A 24,627-nucleotide genomic window follows, 5' to 3' on the forward strand; every position below is an offset into this window, starting at 1 on the left:
TTGGACTGTGGGAGGAAACCGGAGCAAACCCACGCAAACACGGGGAGAATGTGCAAACTCCACACAGTCACCAGAGGCCGGATTTGAACCCGGGTCCCTGGCGCTGAGAGGCAACAGTGCTAACCACTATGCCACCGTGCTGAAGGCACCGGTCACCACAGCGTTGCCATCTTCATGTCTGCTCACCACCAAACGTCATTGGCAGCTTTCAAATACCAAACATAATACACACCATCTTGAAAACAGACCTTGGTATTCAGCACACCACACAGCACAGGGCTCCATACCCACACCATTTATGCATCTGCTGTACAGAGACAAACACTGGGTTCCTGGAGCCCCAAACAGCTTGACCTGGTATCAAATTTTAGGCTCGTCAGCACTGCGTATACCTTTCATCCACTGCCTACGGTACATAAGCATCAGTTGGTATTGAACCCAGTGAGCCTCAGATTATATCTTTGGTATAACTGTCATTCTTTGCTAATTCAGTCTCGTTGAATAAGCAATAAAATACAAGAAAACCACTGGGACTTAGTTACTAAGAATTGGATACACTGATCCCAGCTGAAGTGGAGGGGCACGGCAACTGGCCTCAGCACCCCAGGCTACAACAGAAGGGAAAGAAGCCACTCACTCGTGATTGCTATCCAGAGAACCTGGCGTGTGCGTTGCCTAATGAGGATAGGATTGAACTCAGCGGTGATGGCTGCCCCCCATGCTTAAGTAGCCCATTAAACACGCCCTGTCCATCACTCCCCCTTGGGTGATAGAGGGTTGCCGGCACCTACACGACTACACCCCGGCATCTTATGAGGGGAGGAAACATACAGAATGTTTTTTTAATATAAAAGTTTGACATTCTACAATAGGCATGTGTTCTGCCCTCAGGCTCCACTGCACACACAAGGCTTTGTAGTTTGAACACCGCCCACCTTTTGGAGGTGGTGGCAGCAGCGAGCTTAACAATGCAACGAGGCAGGAAACAAAAAATATATTCCAAGCTTTCCAGACTGAGGGTCAGAGATTTATAGGTGGGGATGAAACCACATTCGAAAGCAGGACGACCGTGTCTACTGCAAGTAATTTAATTATACTCGAATCACTCAACCATCAGACAGATCACAACCGAACTTGGAGATTAGCTTCAGCAGTCAGGTCAAGGCAGTACCCCATGAGCATTCACAAGCCATCATCTGCGTGGCAACTACATGGAATAGAGTTGAGAGAAACCCTTAGCACAATAGCCCAAGAGACCACGGCACAAGTAGAGCGAGCTTCGACTTTGGTGTTTCTCAACCAGTGGCGGAGAGGCCACGATATCTTCCAAAACCCACTGGGACATCGTTTGCCAACCTATCACAAAAACAGGTCACACTGGCAGGTTCTATCCAGAGTCATTTTTTCAATAGCAATGTGCAGTAGGAAAATATTGCCAATTTCCTGAGAAAAATGATGTTTTTCTTTGTGAATTCTGTGCTCAGGCAGAGGATGTCACACTTTCCATTTCAGACACCCTGTTTCAGCATCACGTACTTCCAGGTCACATTAAGTTGGATGCTGAGTTACACTCCCTCCGCTCCACTTCAACATTGTAGCCCAGCCCTATTCTTAGAACAGCAACACTGACAGGTTTCCATTCATCACACCCACCATCCTGTGCGGTCTCCGACAGAGGTCACTATTTAGTGCCAAATTAAGGTTGGTTTTGTGCTGTGGGCCCATGCCCACAAGAATGAACCTGCCTCAACTCATTTCATGTAGGATTCCTACAGCCAGCAGATAGAGGAACTTTCGTGACACCTGCATTTGAGACCAGGCGCCAAGGTACTCCACCATCCCTCTCAAATCAAACTTCAAAACTATTTACTGCAAAAATGAGAACATTTGCAAAAGCACACAGTGAACACAAATTAAACAGTAAAGAACTTGCTTTGGTGTTCAGCAACAGAACCAACGATAGAGAAAGAAAGAACTGTGTTGTGATAAGAAAAAGACTTTACACACAGCAGCTACTTGAGGAACAGCACTCCCCTACGTGCTTACAGTATCCCAGTGTCTCCCACATTCGGATGGGACCCTACTCGCTTGAGTTTTTACCTGGTGTGGACTACAATATCTTTTAGAACATAGAGTCACAAATTTTGGATCTGGGAGAATGATTAGCACACTTGCAACATTTTCTAAAAAAAAAGGGTCAATTTTACATTCTGGGACAGAAATACACCTACACTCTTAGAAGGGTTCATCGACAGGTGTAACGAGGGAGAAATGCCTGGAATTTCATGAACTGCTTCCAGACTCGGAAAGGCACAGGTCAGATACAGTGCAAAGCCTCCCCTACATTGGGTGGCAGAGATGCTTTGTGTGAGGCAAAGCAGAAGCCTTTTTAACCCAGGCTGGACTGGTATTTCCAGGATGTTGTCAACAAGGCCAGGACATATGCCAGGCTAATTTCAGTGATTCTGCACACGGCCACTAATATCACGCACCTTCATTCACAGCGGACTCCACCTTAGTATTGTTACATTTCTTATTGTGTTCTATTACATTTCTTATGGTGTTCTACATTAACGTTAAATTCGAGGGTTCATACTGTGTCACAATCTGATTATTAATGAGGCTAACACTTTGCTGAGGTTATTGCAGTGATTATTTCACATTGGGGTATAAACTTCTCACACCCAACCGTGCCCCCCACCCCACCCCCAAGAATCCACCCTAGATTCACTATAATCTTAACCCACTTACATGGGTTATAGGAAACACAATCTCACCTTCTCCTGCTCCGCAAGCAGGATGCGAGCCTGGTTATTCTCCGTTGAGGACATCAGAGAGTCGTTCCTCTGTTCCATCAGCAAATTACTCTGTTCCACATATCTGCAAGAGAGGCACACAAACAGGAAAAGGGAACACAGATAAGTGGGGGAGAACAGGGAATGAGAATGAAGGCAGGACAAAATAACGTTTGAATTACTATTCTTGAGAAAATCTGGATCAGTCAGACCCCATTCTTGGTCAAGTGGTTTCAATGTCTCAATGGGTTTCAAGCATCAGCTCATCAGCCTGGACTTGCTGAACTGTCCAGTGATTCTAATCATATGGAAATTAGCAGTAAATAAGCACATGTCACAGCAAATGGCAGTACAGGAAACTTTGTTATATCCGGCACCGAGCTGTTGCCGATCTATCAAAACTGCTGGACATGCAAAGTTAATGTTGAAGCATATGGAGGTTTTCATCTCCATATCTGACAACAAACACTGTTGCTTAGCAACAGCTTGTAAACAGTCGGCCCGTACCTTGGAAGCGTCTCTGTAGCTTAGCAACAGCTTCAGAGAGACTTTCCAGAGCCCGACTGTTGAAAACAAAGCCACGAAGAAAAAAAACCTAACAAACAGCTCCTGATTTCTGCCGGTAGATCGAGGTTTCCGGACATACAACCTCCGGATAAACCAAAGTTTCCTGTAATACTGAAAAGGTCCATCAATATACAAAAATTCAACAACTTGTACCTCCCCCACTCTTTTTTTTTGGTTGTAGAGCCTTGGTCAGGCCCCATCTGGAATAGTAGGTTTAATTTTGGGCACCAACCCTCAGGAGGGCGATACTGGCCTCGGAGGGGGCACAGTGCAGATTCGCTAGAATGATACTGGAGCTTAAAGTGTTAAGTTAGGAGGACAGTTTGCATAAACTTGGCTTGTATTCCCTTAAATTTAGGAGGGGAGATCTAACTGAGTCTTTAAAATGATAAAGGGATTCAAAAGGTTAGATAGAGAGAAACTATTTATTCTGGTGGAAGAATCCACAAGGGGGGCATTACTTTAAAATTAGAGGACAGCCATTTAGGAGTGAAATCAGGAAGCACTGTTTCCACACAAAGGGTAGTGGAAATCTGGAACTCTTTTTCCCAAAAGGCTGTCGAGTCTAGGTCAATTGAAATGTTTACGTCCGAGATCAATAGACTTTTGTTAGATAAGGGTAGCAAGGGATATGGAGCAAAGGCGGGTGAATGGAGTGGAGGTACGGATCAGGCAGGGTCTAACAGAATGGCAGCACAGGGGCTCGAGGGGCTGAATGGGTCACTCCTGTTCCTAAAATGGCTTTCAACGGGTGGCAGTGCATCACAGAGCGGTGGACGTAGGCTCAAACTCCTCCTCTGCTGAATTCGGATAGGATTTGAAGGGTGCACCTTTTCTCCCAGTGACAGTATCAATCACTGCTAGCCTCCCCTGCTGGTCTCGTGGTTAGGATTCGGCGCTCACCAGTGCTGCACAGCTTCGGTTCCCAGTCAGGGAATTCAACGCTCTCTTCACACAAAGGATTGTGGAATGCATTGTCCCACAACGTCATAGATGGAGAGTTGAGGCACTTGAAAGGGAGGATAATTACTTGGATATTAAAGAATATGGAGAAAGGCAAACAATTGGGATTAAAATAAATAGAATAGTTATGGCCAACAAAAGTGGAATGGGCTCAATGAGCCAAACGGTCCACTCAAATTCCTACACCAGACACAATAGGACCAGATGCAAACCCAACCCAAAAGGCCTTAACCCTTAACATAAGAGTAACACCTCATGTTCCAAACAGTTCGCCTTTGCTGCCAATTAAAATTCTGCCACGAGCTGAGGATTTGAGCTGTCCACTTGGGTTCAAGCCACCCAAACCTCGGCATGATTGTACAGTGGATGGAAGCTTGCCCCAAGTGGTGAAACAGCAGTACTCTCCCAGTACCGACAAGCATCAACAAAATAACGTGATTTCAAATAAACCTGCTCATCTGAAACCAAAGACCGATTTCTGTTCCGATCCATTCTTTCATCTTTCCTCACACTGCTCGGGGTCAATGTGGTTTGATTTCTTTCCCAGTACCTTTGGTTTCTCTGGATCAGGTCACTGATCTTCCCATTCTGTTCTTCAATCCGACTACTTTTGTCAAACACTTCCTGCTTCAGCCTCTCATTTTCCTGCAAAGGATCAGAGTGGATGGAAAAGGAAGACAAAACAAACTACTGAGTACAAAGCTGTACTTTCCACTCACAGGGGAGTGCTAGTGCCCATTAACATATGTGCCAGAGCAGTGCACCAATATCAGTAACACACACCAGGAAAAAGTGCCAGGCGCTATTAACACTTCTGGACACAGTGCCAGTGACCATTAACACAATGACAGCTGGTAAGTGTTAGAGCGCAGCGCCAGTATCAGTGCCTCGTAAAACATACAGGGGCATAGCGCCAGTGTTAATGTCCATTAACATATACACCAGGATGCAGTGCTAGTGGTCATTAACACACCCAGACAGCACCAGTGACTGTTAAAATACACACCAGGACATTGCCATCGGCCATTAAACATGCACAAAGTCCACAGCCCAACCTCTTACTAACTCACTAACTGTGGGCTACAATTTTAGTCTCTCTCGGTTACATAAATCCTAGCTCCAGGTGAGCTGGTTGGGGGTGGGCTATATGGGAGGGGATACAGATACACAGGGAGCAGCAAATCATTTGCAGAGTACGGGTAATGGGGAATAAATGGACCATCACAAATACCACTGCTTCCTGGTAGAATACCATATGGAAGCGAGACCGTGGGATCAACAGACAAATTAACTTTAAGAAAAGTCTGCAGCAAGGAGATTGTACACATGCCCCAAGGGATGGCTGAGACGACGCGAAGATTAAGATGGCAAGACCACGTCACAAAGGAATGAAGACAATCAATCCAAACATCAGCAACTTTCTAGTATCAAGTGGTGCCAAATTCCCACGGTCTGGGCTTCCGTTCTAGGGAACTGCCTGATCATTTGAGGACTCCATACCCATCCCACCATTATGTAGAAAGAGGAAAGCAGTCAGATATACACGGCTGACCAGGGCACAGGATGCCGTAAGCTTGCAGCTTCAAAAAAGTAACTCCAGTCTTCGCCACAAGCCGAACTAGACACACAGCAACTGCACTTACCTGGATAATCCTCTGGATGTTATGCATGATCATGCTGGTTTCCATGGTTACCGATGAAATGCCGGGGAATAACGAGGGGCCACTCATGTGTTTCTGCAAGTCTTCCATCTGCGACATGGAAGGACAGATGTCAGCTTCACCGTATTCTCCCAACAAGATGCAGCAACACGCTTTTTAATCCGATACATCCCTTTCTTTCACCCGCGCCCTCACACTCGTGCATCACATCGCAATACATCGCACTTGTATCCCTGACCCTGCACCCGAGTCCCCACACCCATCGTTGATAGGCTGCTGATACAGGGGCTATTTAACTGTGGAAGATATCATATCCAAGCCTGATTCGGTCTTCACCCTTTTTTTTTTTTTTTTAATTTATTAATTCTTGAGTTATGGGCTTGGTGAGCAAGACTAACATTTATTGGCTATGCCAAGTGAATTTGACCATCCACGGTCAAATAGGCCACTGATACTTGCTACTGACACAGGGGCCATCAACTACAGGAGTATGTCTATACATACACACTGCTAGCAAGATAGCCATCAGGAATGGGAACGTTAGCTTTGCCTTTCACAGCCCAGAGACCAATTGTAGCCTTCCCAATTGTCATCCTAGTTGAGATGAGCCAAGTTCACTTCAATCCCTAGTCTGTGCCAATGACGACTCTGGTCTCAACGCCAAGTGGATCGCCCCTGTAACCGACGTTCCCTTTAAGCCGCGCAGCCGGTCCTACGCAGCCGGCTCACCAGCTTTTGAAGGGGAAATCGGCGCATGCGCAGAACTTTGAATGGGCCGCACGGCCCCAAAAAAGATTAGAAGGAACATTGTCTTTAACATCAGGGGAAACCCTCTCCGTTTGTTTAGTTATTGACCCAGCATTCTGTAATGCGCCAGGCTGCAGATTCAAACATCAACCCACCTTAAGAGAAAGCTGGTCAATTTTATCTGATGCCTTACTAATGGCCAATCGAATCTCAGTATTATGCTGCCGTGCCTCCGTCATCATAAAGGAAGTGACGTCACCAGCAGCTGTAAAAAAAGAGAAAAATCACAATGACGTACACCAAGGGTGTTGAAACGTTTTCTCTTGGAGAGACATCGAGTAGTTTACTATGACACTCTGCAGGCCACGAAACACTGAAGTCGTTAGATGTAAATTGAAGATTAACTTTGTGCAATTAAAAAAACCACACGACAGCACTCCCCCAACCCACCAAAACTACAAGCCACCATTAATTTGCTGCTCCATTGCGTGGAGTGCAGGAGGGTGAGCCACTGGGGCCAGACAGTTTGGACATCAACGCCCCATAAACAACTCCTGTGCAGAGACCCACAGTACAACAGGTACGTGTGCACAAGCCCCCTCCACCCTAACCAACCAGCCAATGAATACAAGATTAATCATTGTGTCTGCAGGGCTGCAACAAAGCAGCGTACGCAAAGCACTCATTGCTCACAACGCAACCATAGAGGCTTACAGTTTCTTAAGATTCATTCCAGAAGCCTACACGAACTAGACAATGCAACAGGATTAGCATCGTACGATAGCAAAACACTGCGGATGATGGAAATCCAAAATAACAGAAAATGCTGGAAAAACTCAGCAGGCCAGGCAACATCCGTGGAGAGAGAAACAGAGTTAACGTTTCAGGTCTGAAGAAGGGTTTCGACCTGAAACGTTAACTCTGTTTCTCTCTCCACGGATGTTGCCTGGATTAGCATCGTGCCTGGTACAAACACAATACTCATACCTTGGTACTGTGGTGCCTGGGCTGGGAACATCGGTCCAACCGTCTGAATCTGGGTCTGAGCAGCATGACCTTGTGGGTAACCATAGGACATCCCTGTGTATGGCTGAGTTAGAGAAAAGATCAAAGATTGCGTATTGTTTTTAAAAAAAACGTCAAATCTCCTTTATTTTCCACCTTCACCCACCACAGTTGGGAACTCAATGATTCCTCCTTTGGCTGGGCAGGCAGTCATCCTTCCTTCACACCTTCCCAACCAGTGCAAAAGGAATAGGAATCAGCGACCACAGACTAGAGCAGGTGATTCCAGAGGCCAGCTCGCTTTAAAGTGGGTGAAACCAGAGTCTGTGGACTGGCAAGTTACAGTATGTGGCGATCAACACAACGAGGGTGTTGCCCAATAGCCCAGGGACAAGCAGCGAGGCACTGGAGTAGAGACACCATCCCCATTAAGAATGTGTCAAATGGAGTAGATATTTACAGCATTAGGTGCTAGTCTCTCCCTATCTGTAACCTCCGCCAGCCTTACAAAGGTCACGACTATTTGCTACAGTGTAAAAGTTCATTTGGTTGAATTTAGCTCAAGGGATCAGTAACTGAACAGAGGCAGGAAATACTCTGGATTACTGCACGCTAGTCGGGTACAAGCCTCGTGGTTCTAAATTAAGGAAAAGTTGGGGTTGACAAGTTATGCCCACCACTTGCCCCTTACCTACGCTCAGTCAAGCCCAAATTGATGGAAGATATTGCAATGTACCTGGAAGGACTGACCACTGGCAGCCAGAGCGACTGGCATTAATGCCGCAGAGGATGACGGGAGCATAGAAACTGGCACTGTTAATACAAAAAAAGTTACATTAGAATCAGAAAACGTGTGATAATCTGGGAAAGTAACCGCCTGCAAGGAATGGCGAATACAGGAGAGGTTTAAAACACAAGACTGAGTTAGCTAAGGTTTAACATTTTTAAGAGCCATCTGCCTAGTCGTGAGTGGGTGGCCACTATAGGATGATTGAGCAACACAAGAGGAGGGTTATCCCAGGTTCAATCTCTGGCCTGTAGCAAGCTAGCGACTGCCACATTACCAATGGTGGCATTACAACAGGATGAGGTGCCAGGTAAATCCCACGGACATTTGATCCAAATAAAATTTGCACAGACCCCAATTGAAATTACCTAGAAATACATCAACAGTTCAAATCGTGGCACTGTGACGGGGAGTTAGCAAAATCTAATTGGGCAGAGACCTTACCTGGCGGTGACTGCTGTGGCGGCAGTGTGTGAACAGTATATGCAGTGTGCTGAGCTGATGGGGCAGCAAGTGGGGCTCCCCTTGACGAATGATCCTGTGGAATTGATATAGAACATTAAAGGAAATCGTGGATGAAATACATTGGAACAAGGATAAGCACTCGAGTCACAATCACCCAATCCAGTCCACAACAATTCACACTGTTCCCCAGGATATGGAGTGCTTAAGATGATACCTGCTGCACGGAGATATGGTTGAAAAGGTGAACTAAATAGGACCTTCTCACACCTTAAAAATAGTTCTTTATAATTGGATAAAGGATTTAGATCAGAGACTTTCAAACTGGGATCTAACCACCTGGGACCAAGCATCCCATGCCACTTGAATTTATATAGTGTAGGTATACAGGTTCACCCAAGTAGGTATTGGACGAACGCCTACTAAATAATCGAGTTCGACTTCAGGAGAACAATCAAGACGTTCTTTAATGCAGGAAACAGATGAAATACAGCGACAATATAGATGGATGCAGGAGAGCCAGTAGGTAGGTCTTAACCCAGCGGGGACACCACGAGGACTGAGTCCGCAGTCCTGTGGATTGCGTGATGACGTCATCACGCTCGGCCGCGTTTTCCCGCGCTTGTGTGGTCACGTGACCGCGTCGTGATGTCAGCAGGTTTGCCCACGCTTGGGCAGTCGCGTGACCCACGCCGTGATGTCAGCTCGCCTACCCGGCACTGTAGCTGGCCGTTGCGGCCGAAGTCGCGGGAGTGGGAGGCCAAACCGGGCCGGCGGCCATCGCAGGCACGGGAGGCCGAACTGGGCCGGCGGCCACCGCAGGAGCGGGAGGCCAAGCTGTGCCAGCGGCCATCGCGGGAGTGGAAGGCTGAGCTGGGCCGGCTCGCATCTAGGTGAGTCACGTGACGTCAGTGCGTTAGTACACATGCTTAAAGGGGCAACGGCCCAAACAGGTTATGTATGTATGTACGTACACACACAGAGTTAAGTTAAAGGGAATTGTGTTATAAGTAAGGGACACCCGGTGGTACCGCCACAATAGCACCTTTAACGTAGAAAATGGTCCCATGGCAATTCAGAGGCATAACCAAAAGACTAGACACTAAGCCAAATAAGGAGCTTTTAGGAGAGGTGAACAGAAGTTTAGTCAGAGAGTTTTAAAAAGGGTCTTCAAGAAGAGAGGTGGAGAAGCAGAGGGGATTAGACAAGGAATTTCAGAGTTTGTGCCCTTGGCGACAGAAAGCACCTAGAAAGAGATGGGGAGAAGGGGGGAAATGCACAACATGCAAGAGTCAGGAGTCATGGAGAGGTTGGCGTGAGGAGGTAGTGGAGATTGTAGGGGGTTACAGCTATTGGGAGGGTCAAGGCCATGAAGGGATATAAACAAGACTATGAATTTTAAAAGGAGGCATCAGTAGGCTGGAAGCCAATGTAGGTTAGAGAGAACAGGGATGTTGTGGGAGCAGGACTTGGTACAAGATAGTATTTAGGCAGTAGAGTTTATGATGAGCTGAAGTTTACAGAGGTGCAGCATGGGAGGCCATCCAGGAAAGCAATGGAATAGTCGAGTCCAGAGGTGACAAAGGTATGGATGAAGGTTTCAGCAGCAGATGGGCTGAGGTACAGATGGAGGTGGGCCATGGAGATGGTAGTAGGCGGTCTTTGTGATGGAGAGGATATGGGGTCGGAAACTCAGCTCGGGGTGAAATAGAACGCCATGGTTGCGAACACTATGGTTCGGCCCGAGACAGCGGCTGGACAGAAAGATTGAATTGGTGGCAAGAGTATAGAGCTTGTGGTGAAGAAGATGGCTTCAGTCGCCTAGTGTTTAGCTGGAGGAAGAGAGATGAAGACAGCTTATCACACTTTGTTGCAGAGGCAGAACAATGTTAAAAAGGGAGAAAAAAGCCAGTTATTTAATGTTGGGTGCTTCTTACCTGGAACCAAAAATGGACGAGCCATTTACAATGTGTCAAGTTCCCTGACCATACAACAATTAGACTCAGTGACTTGAGCTTCTGTTTATGGCCTTAAAAAAGGGACACAGCTCTACCTACTTCAATAGAACATATTGTGCATTACATGGCAAAACACCTGTCTTTATAAAGCAGCACATCATCCCACTTACCGTGAGTAATGCCATAAGAGGTGTACAGGAAACTGTGCGCTATCTGGCACCGACGGGACCGAGCTGTTGCCGTTCCCTCAAAACTGCCGGACAAACCAGCGTTAATGTCGAAACAGAGATTTTGAGCTCCGTATCTGGCAACAAACCCTGTGCTTCTAAACAGTCGGCCGTACTCTGTAGCGTCTCTGTAGCTTAGCAACAGCTTCAGCGAGACCTTGCAGAGCTTGACTGTTGAGAAAAAAGCAACGAAAAGAAAAAAACCTAACGAAACGGCTCCTGATTTTTGCCGGTGGCTTGAGCTTGGCGGACATTTAGCCTCCGGATAACACAGTTTTCTGTACTAGCATATGAAAAAACAATTTTGTTCAATGATACCACATTTGCTTTTGGGTAGCTGGCCTCTTCTTTCAGGGTTTAGGACATAGGGTTAGTGGAGCGAGGTGAAATTTGCACTCAAGTCCTCACACAGTTTGTATCATTAATTCAGATTATATATGAATTGCACTGTAACAAATTGTGTGCGTTTCATTACCTGGCAATCAGCTGCAAAGGATAAACTGCAGTGATCACATCAGAGTTGTTAATCCCTGAGTGAGGACACCAAAATGACACGAAAAAACACAGTGTAATAAAACCACAACAGCGAACTGCACATTACAGCAGATACAAGGGAACAGTAATCTCAGCCAGGTGCTCACTCACTATTTAGGACATCTAAACTTCAATATACACAAAAAAATTATCCAAGCTGCAATTAGATTAAGTTTTCCAAACTCCCAAGTGGTCAAGGATGCTGTTTGCTGCAGTGCATCAGGTGGTCCCTTAATCATTTTGAGCTTATAACCAAACAAAACTCATTCAAATACAGAAAGTATATTAATGGCAACACTGTTATACAGAGTAGAACAAAGAAAGCTGTGGTCTTGCTAAATTTTTACCTCAAGTTCCGAGTCACTGGAGTCAGGCTGTGCAGAGAGGGCTCCTGCGAGAAATGGCATTGGCTGCCCCATCTTCGCCATTCGAGAAATCAATTTGGCTTTAGTAGTGTCAGGATTCTAGGAAAGTGAGGAGGGAAAATAATTGCCTGTAACTGTAACCAAAAACCAAGGAGATGGTAACACTAAATTCCCCTCTATTTCAGGGAGTGGAACCAACAGTCAAGAGCTAAAGGATGGGAGTTCAGTTTGTTATTGGAATAAGAGAGGCATGGGTGGGCCTCAATGTCTTTAGCTTCAGAAATGCAGCAGCATATCAAAGTTCTGCACCATGAAGTGGTTGATCATGCATTCACATCCACGACTCTCCATATGCCAAGTTCCCGTTTTCAGTCACGTCACGTTACAGAAAGGTCACAGAGGAAGAATTAGAGGTTGGCCAAGCTCTTCCACGCATTACTTGGTGTGTAGATCAACAGTAGCAGAGATCAGGAACTAGTTGTCTGCTTGCTTTTTCAGTTAAGGAGTAGGATCGGAAAATAAAAAGGAGACGAGAAGGCAATAGAATCACAATGGCCAAAAGAAAAAATATAATTGAATAGCAGACAGAGGTCACCGTTGCATAACTGAGAGCGGAACCCATACTTACTGCTAGCATGTCGCTTAGTGAATTGGACTTCGCCCGCACCATATGCTCCCTGAAAAGCATAAAAAATGGGAACGTAATCATGTTTATTGGCAGCAATTGCAACAGCTTTTTAAAGATGAGCCCCTTTACCTCTTCATATCCAAAAATATTTATGGGAATTCACTGCATTCCAAAAACATCCAGAAAACTCCTTTCCCAAATAAAGCAAACGGAAAGCTGGGGTGTCAGGTAGGGAATTTAGTGAGAAGCCTCAAAACCCCCACTGCAACTTCACCAAAAGCACGCTAAACAGAGGCTGTGCAAGAAAGGGGGAAATCTTCATTTCAGAGTCTCCCTACCAACTAACCTGAACTAAATCAATTGATTCGATTATTGATTGCAGTTTAAAGATTTCATTATGTAATTGCTGCACTTATAATGTACTTGTAAACCCTGTTGTAAAATGCCCTGGGTAGAAGCAGTTAGATTTTAAAATGGAAGAGAACAAAGCGCTGGGCCTTGGTTGGCCAAATTAAAGATAGTCAGCACACAAACTGCAGACAGCTAGCCTGGGAAGCAAAGTCATGTCTGGCTGGAACTGTGTGGAATGTTATGATATCTGCAGGGAATTAAAAACAGGCAAGCGTCAAGGAAACCATATCTCTACCTATGGAGACACGCTCCATTTGCGTTGCTATAACTACCCCAGATAGGAGTCTTGATGGTCAAAAACAGAGGACGTCAGGGTGTCATGAGATGAGGACCTGACCGGGGCAGGCGGGGTCATTAGGTATGTGGCATCCCATTAATTGGACTGGGGGGGGGGGGGGGGTGCGTTTCAGGTTTAAATCAGTGATTGGGTTAACTGGTCCCCATAGGCTTTGCTGGGAAGAAGCAGTATACAAGGGGGGGGCTCTCTCAAACACTTAGGTTGTAGAGTTATTCAGCCTGAAGCTTGGGAACATCGACCAGATGCGCAGAGGAGGGTTTCGGGTTGGCGGAGGACCACACCCATCACACCGGGCGGACTAACAAGCCTAGAGGTCAGGTCCGACGGGGGTTGGCCCGTGGAGATCGCGTCTTCTACCCAGGGCCCAACAGGTAATATAAACCTTGACTGCGCCTTGTTTAACCACTGCTCTGAAATGCTGTAATGTATCAAGTCTCACTTTCACTGAATAAAATATAATCACGGTCACCAATACGGGTCAAGTCAAATATTTTGGAACTTAGGAGTTTTTTTTGGGCACGGACCCAGAAACTCAGCAGCTGGGGTGTGCAGCAAAGTGAAGTTGTCCTCATGGGACTCCATTCAACATCAGACATAGGTATGGAGGAGAACACAGTACAGGCCAAACAGCTAAACCACTGCACCCTGGCTGAGGTGCTAAACTACAGCACTGCTACATCAGGTTTTTGACTACACTAACCTCCCGCAGCACAGGTTTCTGACGAGAAACCATTAAATACTCATGGTTTGAACCCAGGACAATTCAAGTTGGGTAAATCCCCAAAAATCAGAACCAGATGCGCATTCATTAAACTCTGCTCCACAGACAAATTATAATCCTGGGGTAAAAATATTACATTCGAAATGTAATAAACTCACTTTATAAACCTATTGCTAGCTTCTTGGTTGAAAAGTTTGAAGCTCATTGCAAAACAGGAAAAATCACTAACTTCAGCCTGTTCACATCAAAAAGATCAGTGGGTAAATGCACCAAAGGAAACATCAAGTCGCAAAGATTGCCACGTTTTGTGATTTTCAATGATTTGAACTATAGTGATTTTTGGTTCAAGGTTTTTGACAGCAAGTCAGAATCAGTATTAAAGGGTCCAGCATCTTTCTTTTTTTTTTTAAATTGACACAAGACAAGCAACTGGAGTCACCAAGACTAAGAGGGGGACTAAGATAAGTTTATGGGCTGTCCTGAAGGAGATGGGCCAATCATTGAAAATGTCATGTGTGTCAGTTTGAGACAGCGGGGAGATCGTCAACACATTCCAACACTGCCAGCAAACATTCACACATGGCATGCGAGAATGCCAGCTTAGCCAGGGTTAGCTGACAGGAAGCCCACATCCTCGTTGGATCGCAATTTTCATTGGCAGCTCAGGTAACCAATCCTGGGTGAGGGCCAGAGGTCAAGTCTTTGCCTTTGGTCCAGCTAAAAAACCACATGGTTTTCCACAGGGACAGTCTGCACCAGCAAGGAAAGGAGTCAGACTAGAGAGAGAGAAAGCTCGCTACTTTAGCCGAGTGCCGACTCGTTTCAGAGAAATTACTGGTCGGAAGAGTGCGTTTAGCCAGTTAACAGGAACAATGTGGTGCATATTATTTTCTGTGTTACATTTACAGTGAATTTTAACCTATTTTGTAAGTGTTAAAACATTTCTAAAATAAATCAGCTTCTTAGTTTACAATCATCATCGTCTCACCAAAGTCATTGCTCCTTTCTTCCAAAAGATGGACTAATGTACGTGGGGGGCAAGTGCAAGCGTACAGTAGCCAGTGTTAGTATGAGGTGCTTCAATGTTACAGCTCACTCACCACTCCCCCACCATCCAGGGTCACAACTTAATATCGAGCAGGACAGACAAACCCCTGGTCATAAGGCACTTGGGGTCCACTTCTGAAAGATTGATGCTGCTGAATCTGAGCGAGTATCTAGCTCAGAACCTTTTTTTTTTTTTTTTATTAAATTAAACAGATCAGGAAAGTTCCAGATTCAAACCCTGGTCTGTGCAGAGTTTGCTAACTGGAGTCTGGACAGCACAAGTGGCCTCAGTACCCTTCAACCAGGGAGAGGAAAAAGAATCAATAAAAGTTCCCACTTCTGTTCACTATCAAGTGACCCCATTTGGAAAGTGTGTGCGTGGACGAGGAAAGGATTGGGCTCAGCTAGGACGACAAACAGCATCTAGGCTCACACATAAAACGAACATTCGGATGAGGTAGTGGAGTGCTGCTGCCCATAGAACCATACACCAGGATAAGACTAAAAGCAAGAGTCAGGGCAGAATATCGAACAATTATGCACACTGCAAACACAGCCATCAACTTCCACACAGTTACTGTATAAAACTCAAGGCACCATTTTCCATCGTCAAACCCAAACCAGTGATGAGTGTTTGAAATCCAAGTAAATTGCCAACGACCCATCCTGTAATCCAAACTAAAAGATGTTGTCACTGGACAACTGCATGGCAATAGGGACAAGTGAGCTGGTTGAATGCAGTAAGATTTACTCAAGCCAGAGGCAAGCCATTTTCCAATCTCCCCATGAGGAAAAAGCTCTAAGAGAGGAGAGAGATTCACTCTCAATGCCACAAGGAATCCCGAGAGAAAGCATTCAGATCTCTTTGCTCAGCAACCACACAGGCTAAATTCTAGCCAGCCAATAGACTTCAAGCATCAGGTCAAAATTACTGTAATAATTCTACACCCTTTAAACTGCAAAAACATAAGCAGTAAAGCAGCAACTCAGATTTCTGGTAACAAAGCAGCTTTCTATTCCTTACTGATTCCAACCCAGCCGCCACAAGCCCTTACTGTGCCCAAGACGAGCAGAGACCAGGCTGGGGTGGCTCAGCTTCAGAACATCTGTACTTCGGTCCCCTTTGCATCAGGAATCCTTCCGATGGGGGGGGGGGGAAAAAAAAAGATAAATTACATAAATCGGCACTTTCGGACAACATCACGGGTCCAGAAACCCCAACAGTATGGTTTTCTGTGTGGTAACTTTCAGAAGTTAGGGTCCCCAGAGGAAAATATCTGAAATGTATGCGAGCCTGAATCCCAACATTTTGTGGTGCGTCCTTTCTCACAGCCAAGATGCAGCAGCCAACTTTTTTGTTAGAAGAAACCCCCAAACTCTCAAGAGAGAGAGAGAGAGAGAGAGAGAGAGAGAGAGAGTGTAACTAACTATACCATAGGACATTTCAGTCAAATTATAAAAACCGGAAATTTGAGTCAGGAAGCGTTAGATGCTCGCGACATTCTACACCTTCCATACCCGGGTTTTGGAGGCACAGACACTGGTGCTGGGATCGAAGTTTCCATGCCCAGGCTTTCTATGCTGGGGGCTGGTGAAGATGCAACCGAATCACGAGAGCTGATACTCTGCCTGTCGAACCCAGATTCCTTCACAAACTTTACCTAAGAGAGAGATGAGCGTAATGAAGTGAAATTTCTGGTATGCAAATATCCAAGCACTCCCGCGCCCCAGCCATCGACTTTGTGGGTATATACCCACAATCAGCCAAAACACTCGCCCTCAAAAATAAAATTATTTCAACATATATGCACCCACAACCACCCATTACATAATTGCTCCAGATTATCCTTTGCTCGCAAATTCCATCTAAACTGTTCCATTAGACCCATAATCCTCATCAATTGAAATGGCAGCTGCAGAGGTCTCCAAAGATGGTGTCAATCGCACGATAGATGATCCAACAGGGTGGGGGAGAGAAAGAGACTCTACTGGACTCCCCATTCCCTAGATAGCCTGGACATGATGATTTAATCTCATCCCAAACAGGGGTGAAAGCTCAACCTCAAGCCCCCAACGTGCAGTTACCAGACTGCCCAATTACCTACCTTGGCTGGTACTCACCCTTTTAATCTCCACCTCAAAGAGAAGCGTGGTATCAGGTGGAATCCGGTTTGGTATTCCCTGTGATCCATATGCCAAACTTGGAGGTATGATCAACATTCTCTTGCCATTTTTCTTCATTCCCAGCATCCCGACTTCCCAGCCCTGCAAAATACAGCAGTTATAAAGCGGAGCAAAAGATTTCCAATAGATTAATGTGGAAATAAAAAGCTGGCATCAGTAAAAGTGACCATGAAGCTGTTGGACTGTCGTTAAGAATCCAACGCGTTCACTAATGCCCTTTAGGGAAGGAAACTTGCCGTCCATACCTGGTCTGGCCTATGTGGAACTCCAGTCCCACACCAACATGGTTGACTTATAATTGCCCTGTAAGTGACCTAGCAAGCTCTCTGTTCTATTGAGAGACAGGCAATAAATGCCAGCCCTGCCAACGATGCCCACATCCCAACAATGAAGAAAAAATGTAAGGGAGCATCTTAGGAATAGTGGCCATAATTCAGTGAGATTTAAGGTAGTCATGGAAAAGGACAAAGATGGACCGGAAATAAAGGTTCTAAATTGGGGGAAGGCCGATATAAGGCAGAATCTGGCCAAAATGGATTGGGATAAGCTACTTGTAGGAAAATCCACATCAGAGCAGAGGGAGTCTTTCAGAAAGGAAAGAAAGAGAGAGTACAACGCCAACATGTTCCCGTAAAGGTCAAGGGTGGGACCAACAAGTCCAGGGAACCCTGGATGTCAAGGGATATACAAGAATGGATTAGGAAAAAAAGGGAGACTTTTGGCAGATACAAAGGACTAAAAACAGTGGAAGCCCTAGAGGAGTCTAGAAAGTGCAGGGGGGTACTTAAAATAGAAATTAGGAGAGTGAAGAGGGGGCATGAAAAAACACTGGCAGGCAAAATAAAGGAAAATCCCAAGGTGTTTTATATAAGTATAATAATTAAGGGCAAGAGGATAACCAGGGAAAGAGTAGGGCCCGTTTGGGACCAAAGTGGCAATCTGTGTGTAGAGCCAGAAGATGTGGGTGAGGTTTTAAATGAATATTTTGCATCTGTGTTCATTATGGAGAAGGACGATGTAGGCATAAAAATCGGGCAGGGGGATTGTGATACACTTGAACAAATTAGTATCGAGAGGGAGGAGGTACTCGTGGTTTTAGCGGGCTTAAAAAAGTGGATAAATCCCCAGGCCCAAACGAGATGTATCCCAGGCTGCTGTGTGAGGCAAGGGAGGAGATTGCAGGGGCTCTGATACAAATTTTCAGAACCTCTCTGGCCACAGGGGAGGTGTCAGAGGGCTGGAAGACAGCTAACGTAGTACCATTATTCAAGAAGGGTAGTAGGGATAAACCAGGGAATTACAGGCCAGTGAGCCTAACATCAGTGGTAGGGAAATTATTGGAAAAAATTCTGTGGGACAGAATTAGTCTCTACTTGGAGAGGCAAGGATTAATCAAGGATAGTCAGCATGGCTTTGTCAAGGGGAGATCATGTCTGACCAATTTGATTGAATTTTGCGAGGGGGTGACTAGGTGTGTGGATGAGGGTAGTGCAGTTGATGTAGTCTACATGGACTTCAGTAAGGCTTTTGACAAAGTCCCACATGGGAGACTGGTCAAGAAGGTAAGAGCCCATGGGATCCAGGGCAATTTGGCACATTGGATCCAAAATTGGCTTAGTGGCAGGAGGCAGAGGGTGATGGTCGAAGGTTGTTTTTGTGACTGGAAGCCTGTGTCCAGTGGTATAACGCAGGGATCGGTGCTGGGTCCTTTGCTGTTTGTAGTGTACATTAATGACTTAGATATGAATGTAGGAGGTATGATCAGTAAGTTCGCAGATGACACGAAAATTGGTGGAGTGGTAAATAGCGAGGAGGGAAGCCTCAGGCTACAGGACAATATAGACGGGATGGTTAGATGGGCAGAACAGTGGCAAATGGAATTTAACCCGGAAAAGTGTGAGGTTATGCATTTTAGGAGGACTAACAAGGCAAGGGAATATACAATGAATGGTAGGATTCTAGGAAGGACAGAGGATCAGAGGGACCTTGGTGTGCATGTACATAGATCCCTGAAGGCAGCAGGACAGGTAGATAAGGTGGTTAAAAAGGCATATGGGATACTTAGATTCTATGCCTCCGCTAATGAAGGCAAGAGCAGGGAGGTTATGATGGAGCTGTACAAAGCGCTAGTTAGGCCACAGCTGGAATACTGTGTGCAGTTCTGGTCGCCACACTATAGGAAGGATGTGATTGCATTGGAAAGGGTGCAGAGGAGATTCACCAGGATGTTACCTGGGCTGGAGCGCTTCAGCTATGAATCACAGAAACCCCACAGTGCAGATAGAGGCCATTTCGGCCCATCGAGCCTGCACCGACACATATCCCACCCGATCCCCGTGACCCCTATACCAACACATATCCCACCCTATCCCTGTAACCCCACGTATTTAATCCCCCTAACACTAAGGGTCAATTTATCATAGCCAATCATCCTAACCCGCACATCTTTGGACTGTGGGAGGAAACCGGAGCACCCGGAGGAAACCCACGCAAACACGGGGAGAATGTGCAAACTCCACACAGACAGTCACCCGAGGCCGGATTCGAACCCGGGTCCCTGGTGCTGTGAGGCAACAGTGCTAACCACTATGAAGAGAGACTGGACAGGCTGGGTTGTTTTCCTTAGAGCGAGAAGGCTGAGGGGGGGGGGGGACATGATTGAGGTGTACAAAATTATGAGGGGCAGAGATAGGGTAGATAGAAAGGAACTTTTCCCCTTAGTAGAGGGGTCAATAATCAGGGGGCATAGTTTCAAGGTAAGGGGCAGGAGATTTAGAGGGGATTTGAGGAAAAACTTTTTCACCCAGAGGGTGGTTGGAATCTGGAACTCGCTGCCTGAAAGGGTGGTAGAGGCAGGAACCCTCACAACATTCAAGAAGCATTTAGATGAGCGCTTGAAACGCCATAGCATACAAGGCTACGGACCAAGTGCTGGAAAATGGGATTAGAATAGACAGGGCTTGATGGCCGACGCAGACACGATGGACCTCTTTCTGTGCTGTATAAATCTATGACTCTAATATGACTGAATATGACTGAATTACTTATCAGTTGGTGGCGGAGGTTGGGGGGGGGGGGGTGAAGAAGCATCGCAAACCAAGGTTTTGGGTTTAAACAAGGCTAACTTTGAGGGGATGCGGAAGGTTTTCACAGGAGTAAAATGGAAAAATCTAAACAACATTGGAATCCACTCAAGGTAATTACCAGATTACCAAACTAGTACATCCCTTTTAAAAAGGTAACAGGGGTACTTCGGAGATGCTGCAAACATGGTCTAGGAGTGTAGTTAAGAGTGGACCAGTATTAAACAAAATGCAGCTTATGCAAGGGTGGAGGATATTGGCTAAAATGAGGACTGGGTGGATAATAGAAAACCAAAAAGGAGACCAAGAAAATAAAGTGGAAAAAAGCAGACTACAAAAAAAAAAAATCACAGACAGTATCAAGGGTAATAGCTAAAGGCTTGTAGAAGTACGTCAAGAGAAAAAAGAGAGAGAGGAAGTGGGACGTTAAAGAGATTGAGTTAAGACGAGAGCAAGAGGATAAGTACATGGCAGGATTGCCAAAGATTAGTTTTGCTTCAGTCTTCACAGTGGGTATGATACTAAAGCTACAAGCTATACTAAAGCTAGAAAGCAAGAAATTAGTCAACAGGAAAAACTTACAGGCATTAATATACAAGCAGAAAAATTCTACTAGATAAACTAATGGGATTGAAGCCAGACAAGTATCTAGGCCCAGACAGTTTCCACCCAAGAATACTAAAAAAAGAGTAAATTGGGAATGCGTTAGTGCTAATCTTCCAACGGTCACTGAATTTGGGGAGAAGACCCTAGGATTGGCAAATATTATATTTTTATCCACAAAGAGACAAAGGCACATGCCAAGTAACTGAAGGCCAGTGAGGTTATATTAGCAGTGGAAAGCTTGCGAGAATCAATCAATAGTTAAAAAAAAAAAAAATTGCAGGCAGTACATACGGGCTCCCAGCAGGCAAGGTCCCCCACCAGCAGCAGTGTGTCAGAAAATTACACCTATGCCAAGGCTATTCCTGAACTACCATGAGAGGGGCGCACTGGGGGGAGGGGGGGGGGGGGGGGACATTGTCACCTGTCAATATTCAGAAAAGTGAAGAAAATCTGGGGCGGAAAAACTGGAGGATGACAAAACAAAACACAGACCAGGATACACGATGCTACTCTGCAGTTGTTAGAGACACCGCAATACTTACAAAAACTGTAACTCGACATGGGCAAGATACTACTACTTTGTAGTGCAGTACTTGGATTACTTTCCAAGATTACAGTCTGCATTCACACGCCCCCACCCGCGCCACATCCACAGCCCAGGGGACTACCTTGATCACTTTCCCAGATCCCATTTTCAGCCGCAGCAACTTGTCTTTGTTGACATTCGTGTCAAACACCTGCAAAACAGTAAAGGGAGAAACAGCAACTGTGACAAGGGGCACTGAACGACGCACTACAGAAAACTTACGTCCATTTTCCTGGGTACGGCTGCTTCAAGAACTATTGCATTAAACTCTACCCAATGTGAACCTTGTGCTTGTGAGCGATGCGAGTTCTGGGGTGCATCCAGTTTCGGCATCAACCACTTCCAGGTCAGTACAGAACCATTGGGGTGTGGTTTCCTCTTCGCTGCAATGTTAAAATTGCAGAGTAACTTCAGAGTTTGGGGGGAGGGGGGGGGGGGTCAGGGAAATGATGCACCTCCTGAGCTTTTAAAAAGCTTACCCATGGTTGATTAAATGTTGAGTGAGGATGCTCCCACCCATGCTGTCCAAACATTTCAATGTTAATTGACAGGAAGTGTCAGCTGTGGCTCAGTGTCCCGCCTAATTCAAAGGGTTGTGCGTGCAAGTCCCACTCTCGATACTTGAGCACATAATCCAGGCTGAAACTTCAGTGTAGTACTGAGGAAGCGCTGCACTGCTGGAGGTGCTGTCTTTCAGAGGAGACATTAAACCGAGGCCCTATCTGCCCTCTCGGGTGGACACAAAAAGATCTCACGGTACTCTTCCCCCCAGTGTCCTGGACAATATTTATCCCTCAACCAACATAGATAAAACAGATTCTCTCATTGTTATTACATTGCTGTTTGTGGGAGCTTGCTGTGCACAATTTTGGCTGCCACATTTCCCACATTAAACAGTAACTACACTGCAAAAGTACTTCATTGGCTGTAAAGCACTTTAGGAAATCCTGAGATCATGAAAGGTGCTGTTTAAGTGCAAGTTCTCTCTAATTGAGTGTGCCTGCAAGTGAACATATGCAGACCTCGCCTGGGTGAGAGAACTGGAATCAGAGCCAGGCAGTATAAAAAAAGCTTTGCAATGTCATAATGGGTCTATAAATGCAGTAGGATGCAGAGTAAAGCTGCATCTGCTCTTCCCCAACATGCCTCAGCCTCAAAGGAGCATCCATTAGTACACCAGTGTCATTTTTCTTTTTCCTACACCAGCCATTATGTGGTCTTTTGAGATTACAAATTGTTGTGTCTCAAGGGGTTTTATACCCTTACCTATATAACAATTAAGGAGGACTCCGGGGTGGAGAGTTTAGTTAACGGCCATTTTATTTATAATGTGCTTCTTCACTCAATGCACATTTCCCATAGTGCATTGCAAATCACCACTACAGTATTCCATGTGGGACAATTCTAATACACAACACAAATAAAGTGCCAATTAGCACTGAATTAGTTTAAGTTTAGGAAGTGAATCAAGATCCAAACCTGGGACCCTTAGAGCCAGAGACTTTCATCACATCAGTCTGGGCTGTGTTCGAAAGGCCAGCGTCTGACCCACTGTACTACCCAGTCTCACCAAGGATCTGGAGTTCAAACACCATCTAATATTTAAACCTCGTCATGTTCCAAGTTCCTGGTTGAGATGCTAATTGGACTTTAAGACAGACCTGCTTTTAAGTACAATCCTCAATGCAAGGGGACCACAGAACAAACTTAGAGCATCCAGAAACTAAGCCCATGGCACTGAACCTGAAGGATCCCAGTGCCACTTCCTCAACTTCCCCTACCTGTCCAAATGTGTGGTTCTGGTAAAGCCAACCCGTGTACGACACTTCCAGAGAGTCACCTGTTTCGACTGCCTGTCCGTCTCCTGGGATCAGATCCTGGATCAGCACAGATTCCAACGATGAGGTGCTGTTGCATTTTGCCAAACACACCTGCACGGGAGCAAACACAGACTAAAACAGAGGGTCTCAGAAAATGCATGCTGAAACTGGTGCACATCATTGCGAACCAGAATCTACCAAACCAAAAATTCCAATCATGCCTACGGTGACATTATGTAAAGAATAATGACACCAGCCCCCCTGTACACTCACAAATCATCCAAGAACAAGTTAATCAGCATCACTAACCTGTACTGAATTGTTTTAGATCACCAGCGATCTAGACACACCGCTGGAGAGTTCAAGCATAAAACAAACCAGGTTTCAATGTGATCAAAAATAGGGCAATCCCAGATTACTTGATCAATCCAAGAAAATAGGACTGAAGGCCACAGAAATACACTAGTGATGAATAGCTTGAAAAACATTAGAAGAATGTCTTTATTCAAAAAGAGAAAATATTTGGAACAATCTTCCAGGCAGAATAGACAGCGAGAGTGGATGCAATCACCTTCAATTGTCTTTTCTTGTCTGTGAATGCTGGTTTAAAAAGTGTACAGGAGTGAAGTATCGCCATACATCAGTATTCTGGTGTCGGAATGGCTTGATGAGATGCAGATAGGCAGTGGCAGCATCTCAATATTCAGCACCCTAGTCCACTCCTCTATCACCCCAAACAGCCCTTCCCCTTCGCCTGGCACCTTCCCGTGCAAGCGGAGATGTAACACCTGCCCCTATACCTCCCCCCCTTCCCAGGGCCCCAAAACACCCCTTCCAGGTGAAACAGCGATTTACTTGTACTTCTCGCAATCTAGTATACTGTATTCACTGCTCACGATGTGGTCTCCTCTACATTGGGGAGACCAAAGGCAGATTGGGTGTGACTGCTTTGCGGAACACCTCCGTTCAGTCCGTAAGGGTGACCCCGAGCTTCCGGTCGCCTGTCATTTTAATTCACCGCTCCATTCCCACTCGGACCTCACTGTCCTTGGCCTCTTGCATTGTTCCACGGAAGCTCAACGTAAACTCGAGGAACAGCACCTCATCTTCCGATTAGGCACTCTGCAGCCTTCCGGACTCAATATCGAGTTCAACAATTTCAGATCATAAGC

The 24,627-nt window shown here is 45.7% G+C and overlaps 1 protein-coding gene across 2 annotated transcripts in view; it reads right to left on the reverse strand.

The window, feature by feature from the left end:
• The window catches only part of fkbp15a (FKBP prolyl isomerase family member 15a), an 82,723-nt gene that overhangs the window by 31,604 nt on the left and 26,492 nt on the right, over positions 1–24,627 (reverse strand). For both annotated transcript variants that reach the window (XM_085965876.1, XM_085965877.1), the window contains exons 7-19: positions 23,417–23,566; positions 21,718–21,786; positions 17,298–17,441; positions 16,695–16,837; positions 12,700–12,748; positions 12,054–12,170; positions 8,970–9,063; positions 8,475–8,551; positions 7,721–7,823; positions 6,889–6,998; positions 5,969–6,076; positions 4,876–4,970; positions 2,778–2,880 (exon numbers count right to left, since the gene is read on the reverse strand). In XM_085965876.1, the coding sequence (XP_085822002.1) occupies positions 2,778–2,880; positions 4,876–4,970; positions 5,969–6,076; positions 6,889–6,998; positions 7,721–7,823; positions 8,475–8,551; positions 8,970–9,063; positions 12,054–12,170; positions 12,700–12,748; positions 16,695–16,837; positions 17,298–17,441; positions 21,718–21,786; positions 23,417–23,566 (1,362 nt within the window). The remainder of the gene's footprint in view (positions 1–2,777; positions 2,881–4,875; positions 4,971–5,968; positions 6,077–6,888; positions 6,999–7,720; positions 7,824–8,474; positions 8,552–8,969; positions 9,064–12,053; positions 12,171–12,699; positions 12,749–16,694; positions 16,838–17,297; positions 17,442–21,717; positions 21,787–23,416; positions 23,567–24,627) is intronic.

The sequence above is a fragment of the Somniosus microcephalus genome, chromosome 23, assembly GCF_052327205.1.
Source record: "Somniosus microcephalus isolate GS21.2 chromosome 23, FLI_Smic_1.0, whole genome shotgun sequence".
NCBI classification, from domain to species: Eukaryota; Metazoa; Chordata; class Chondrichthyes; order Squaliformes; family Somniosidae; genus Somniosus; species Somniosus microcephalus.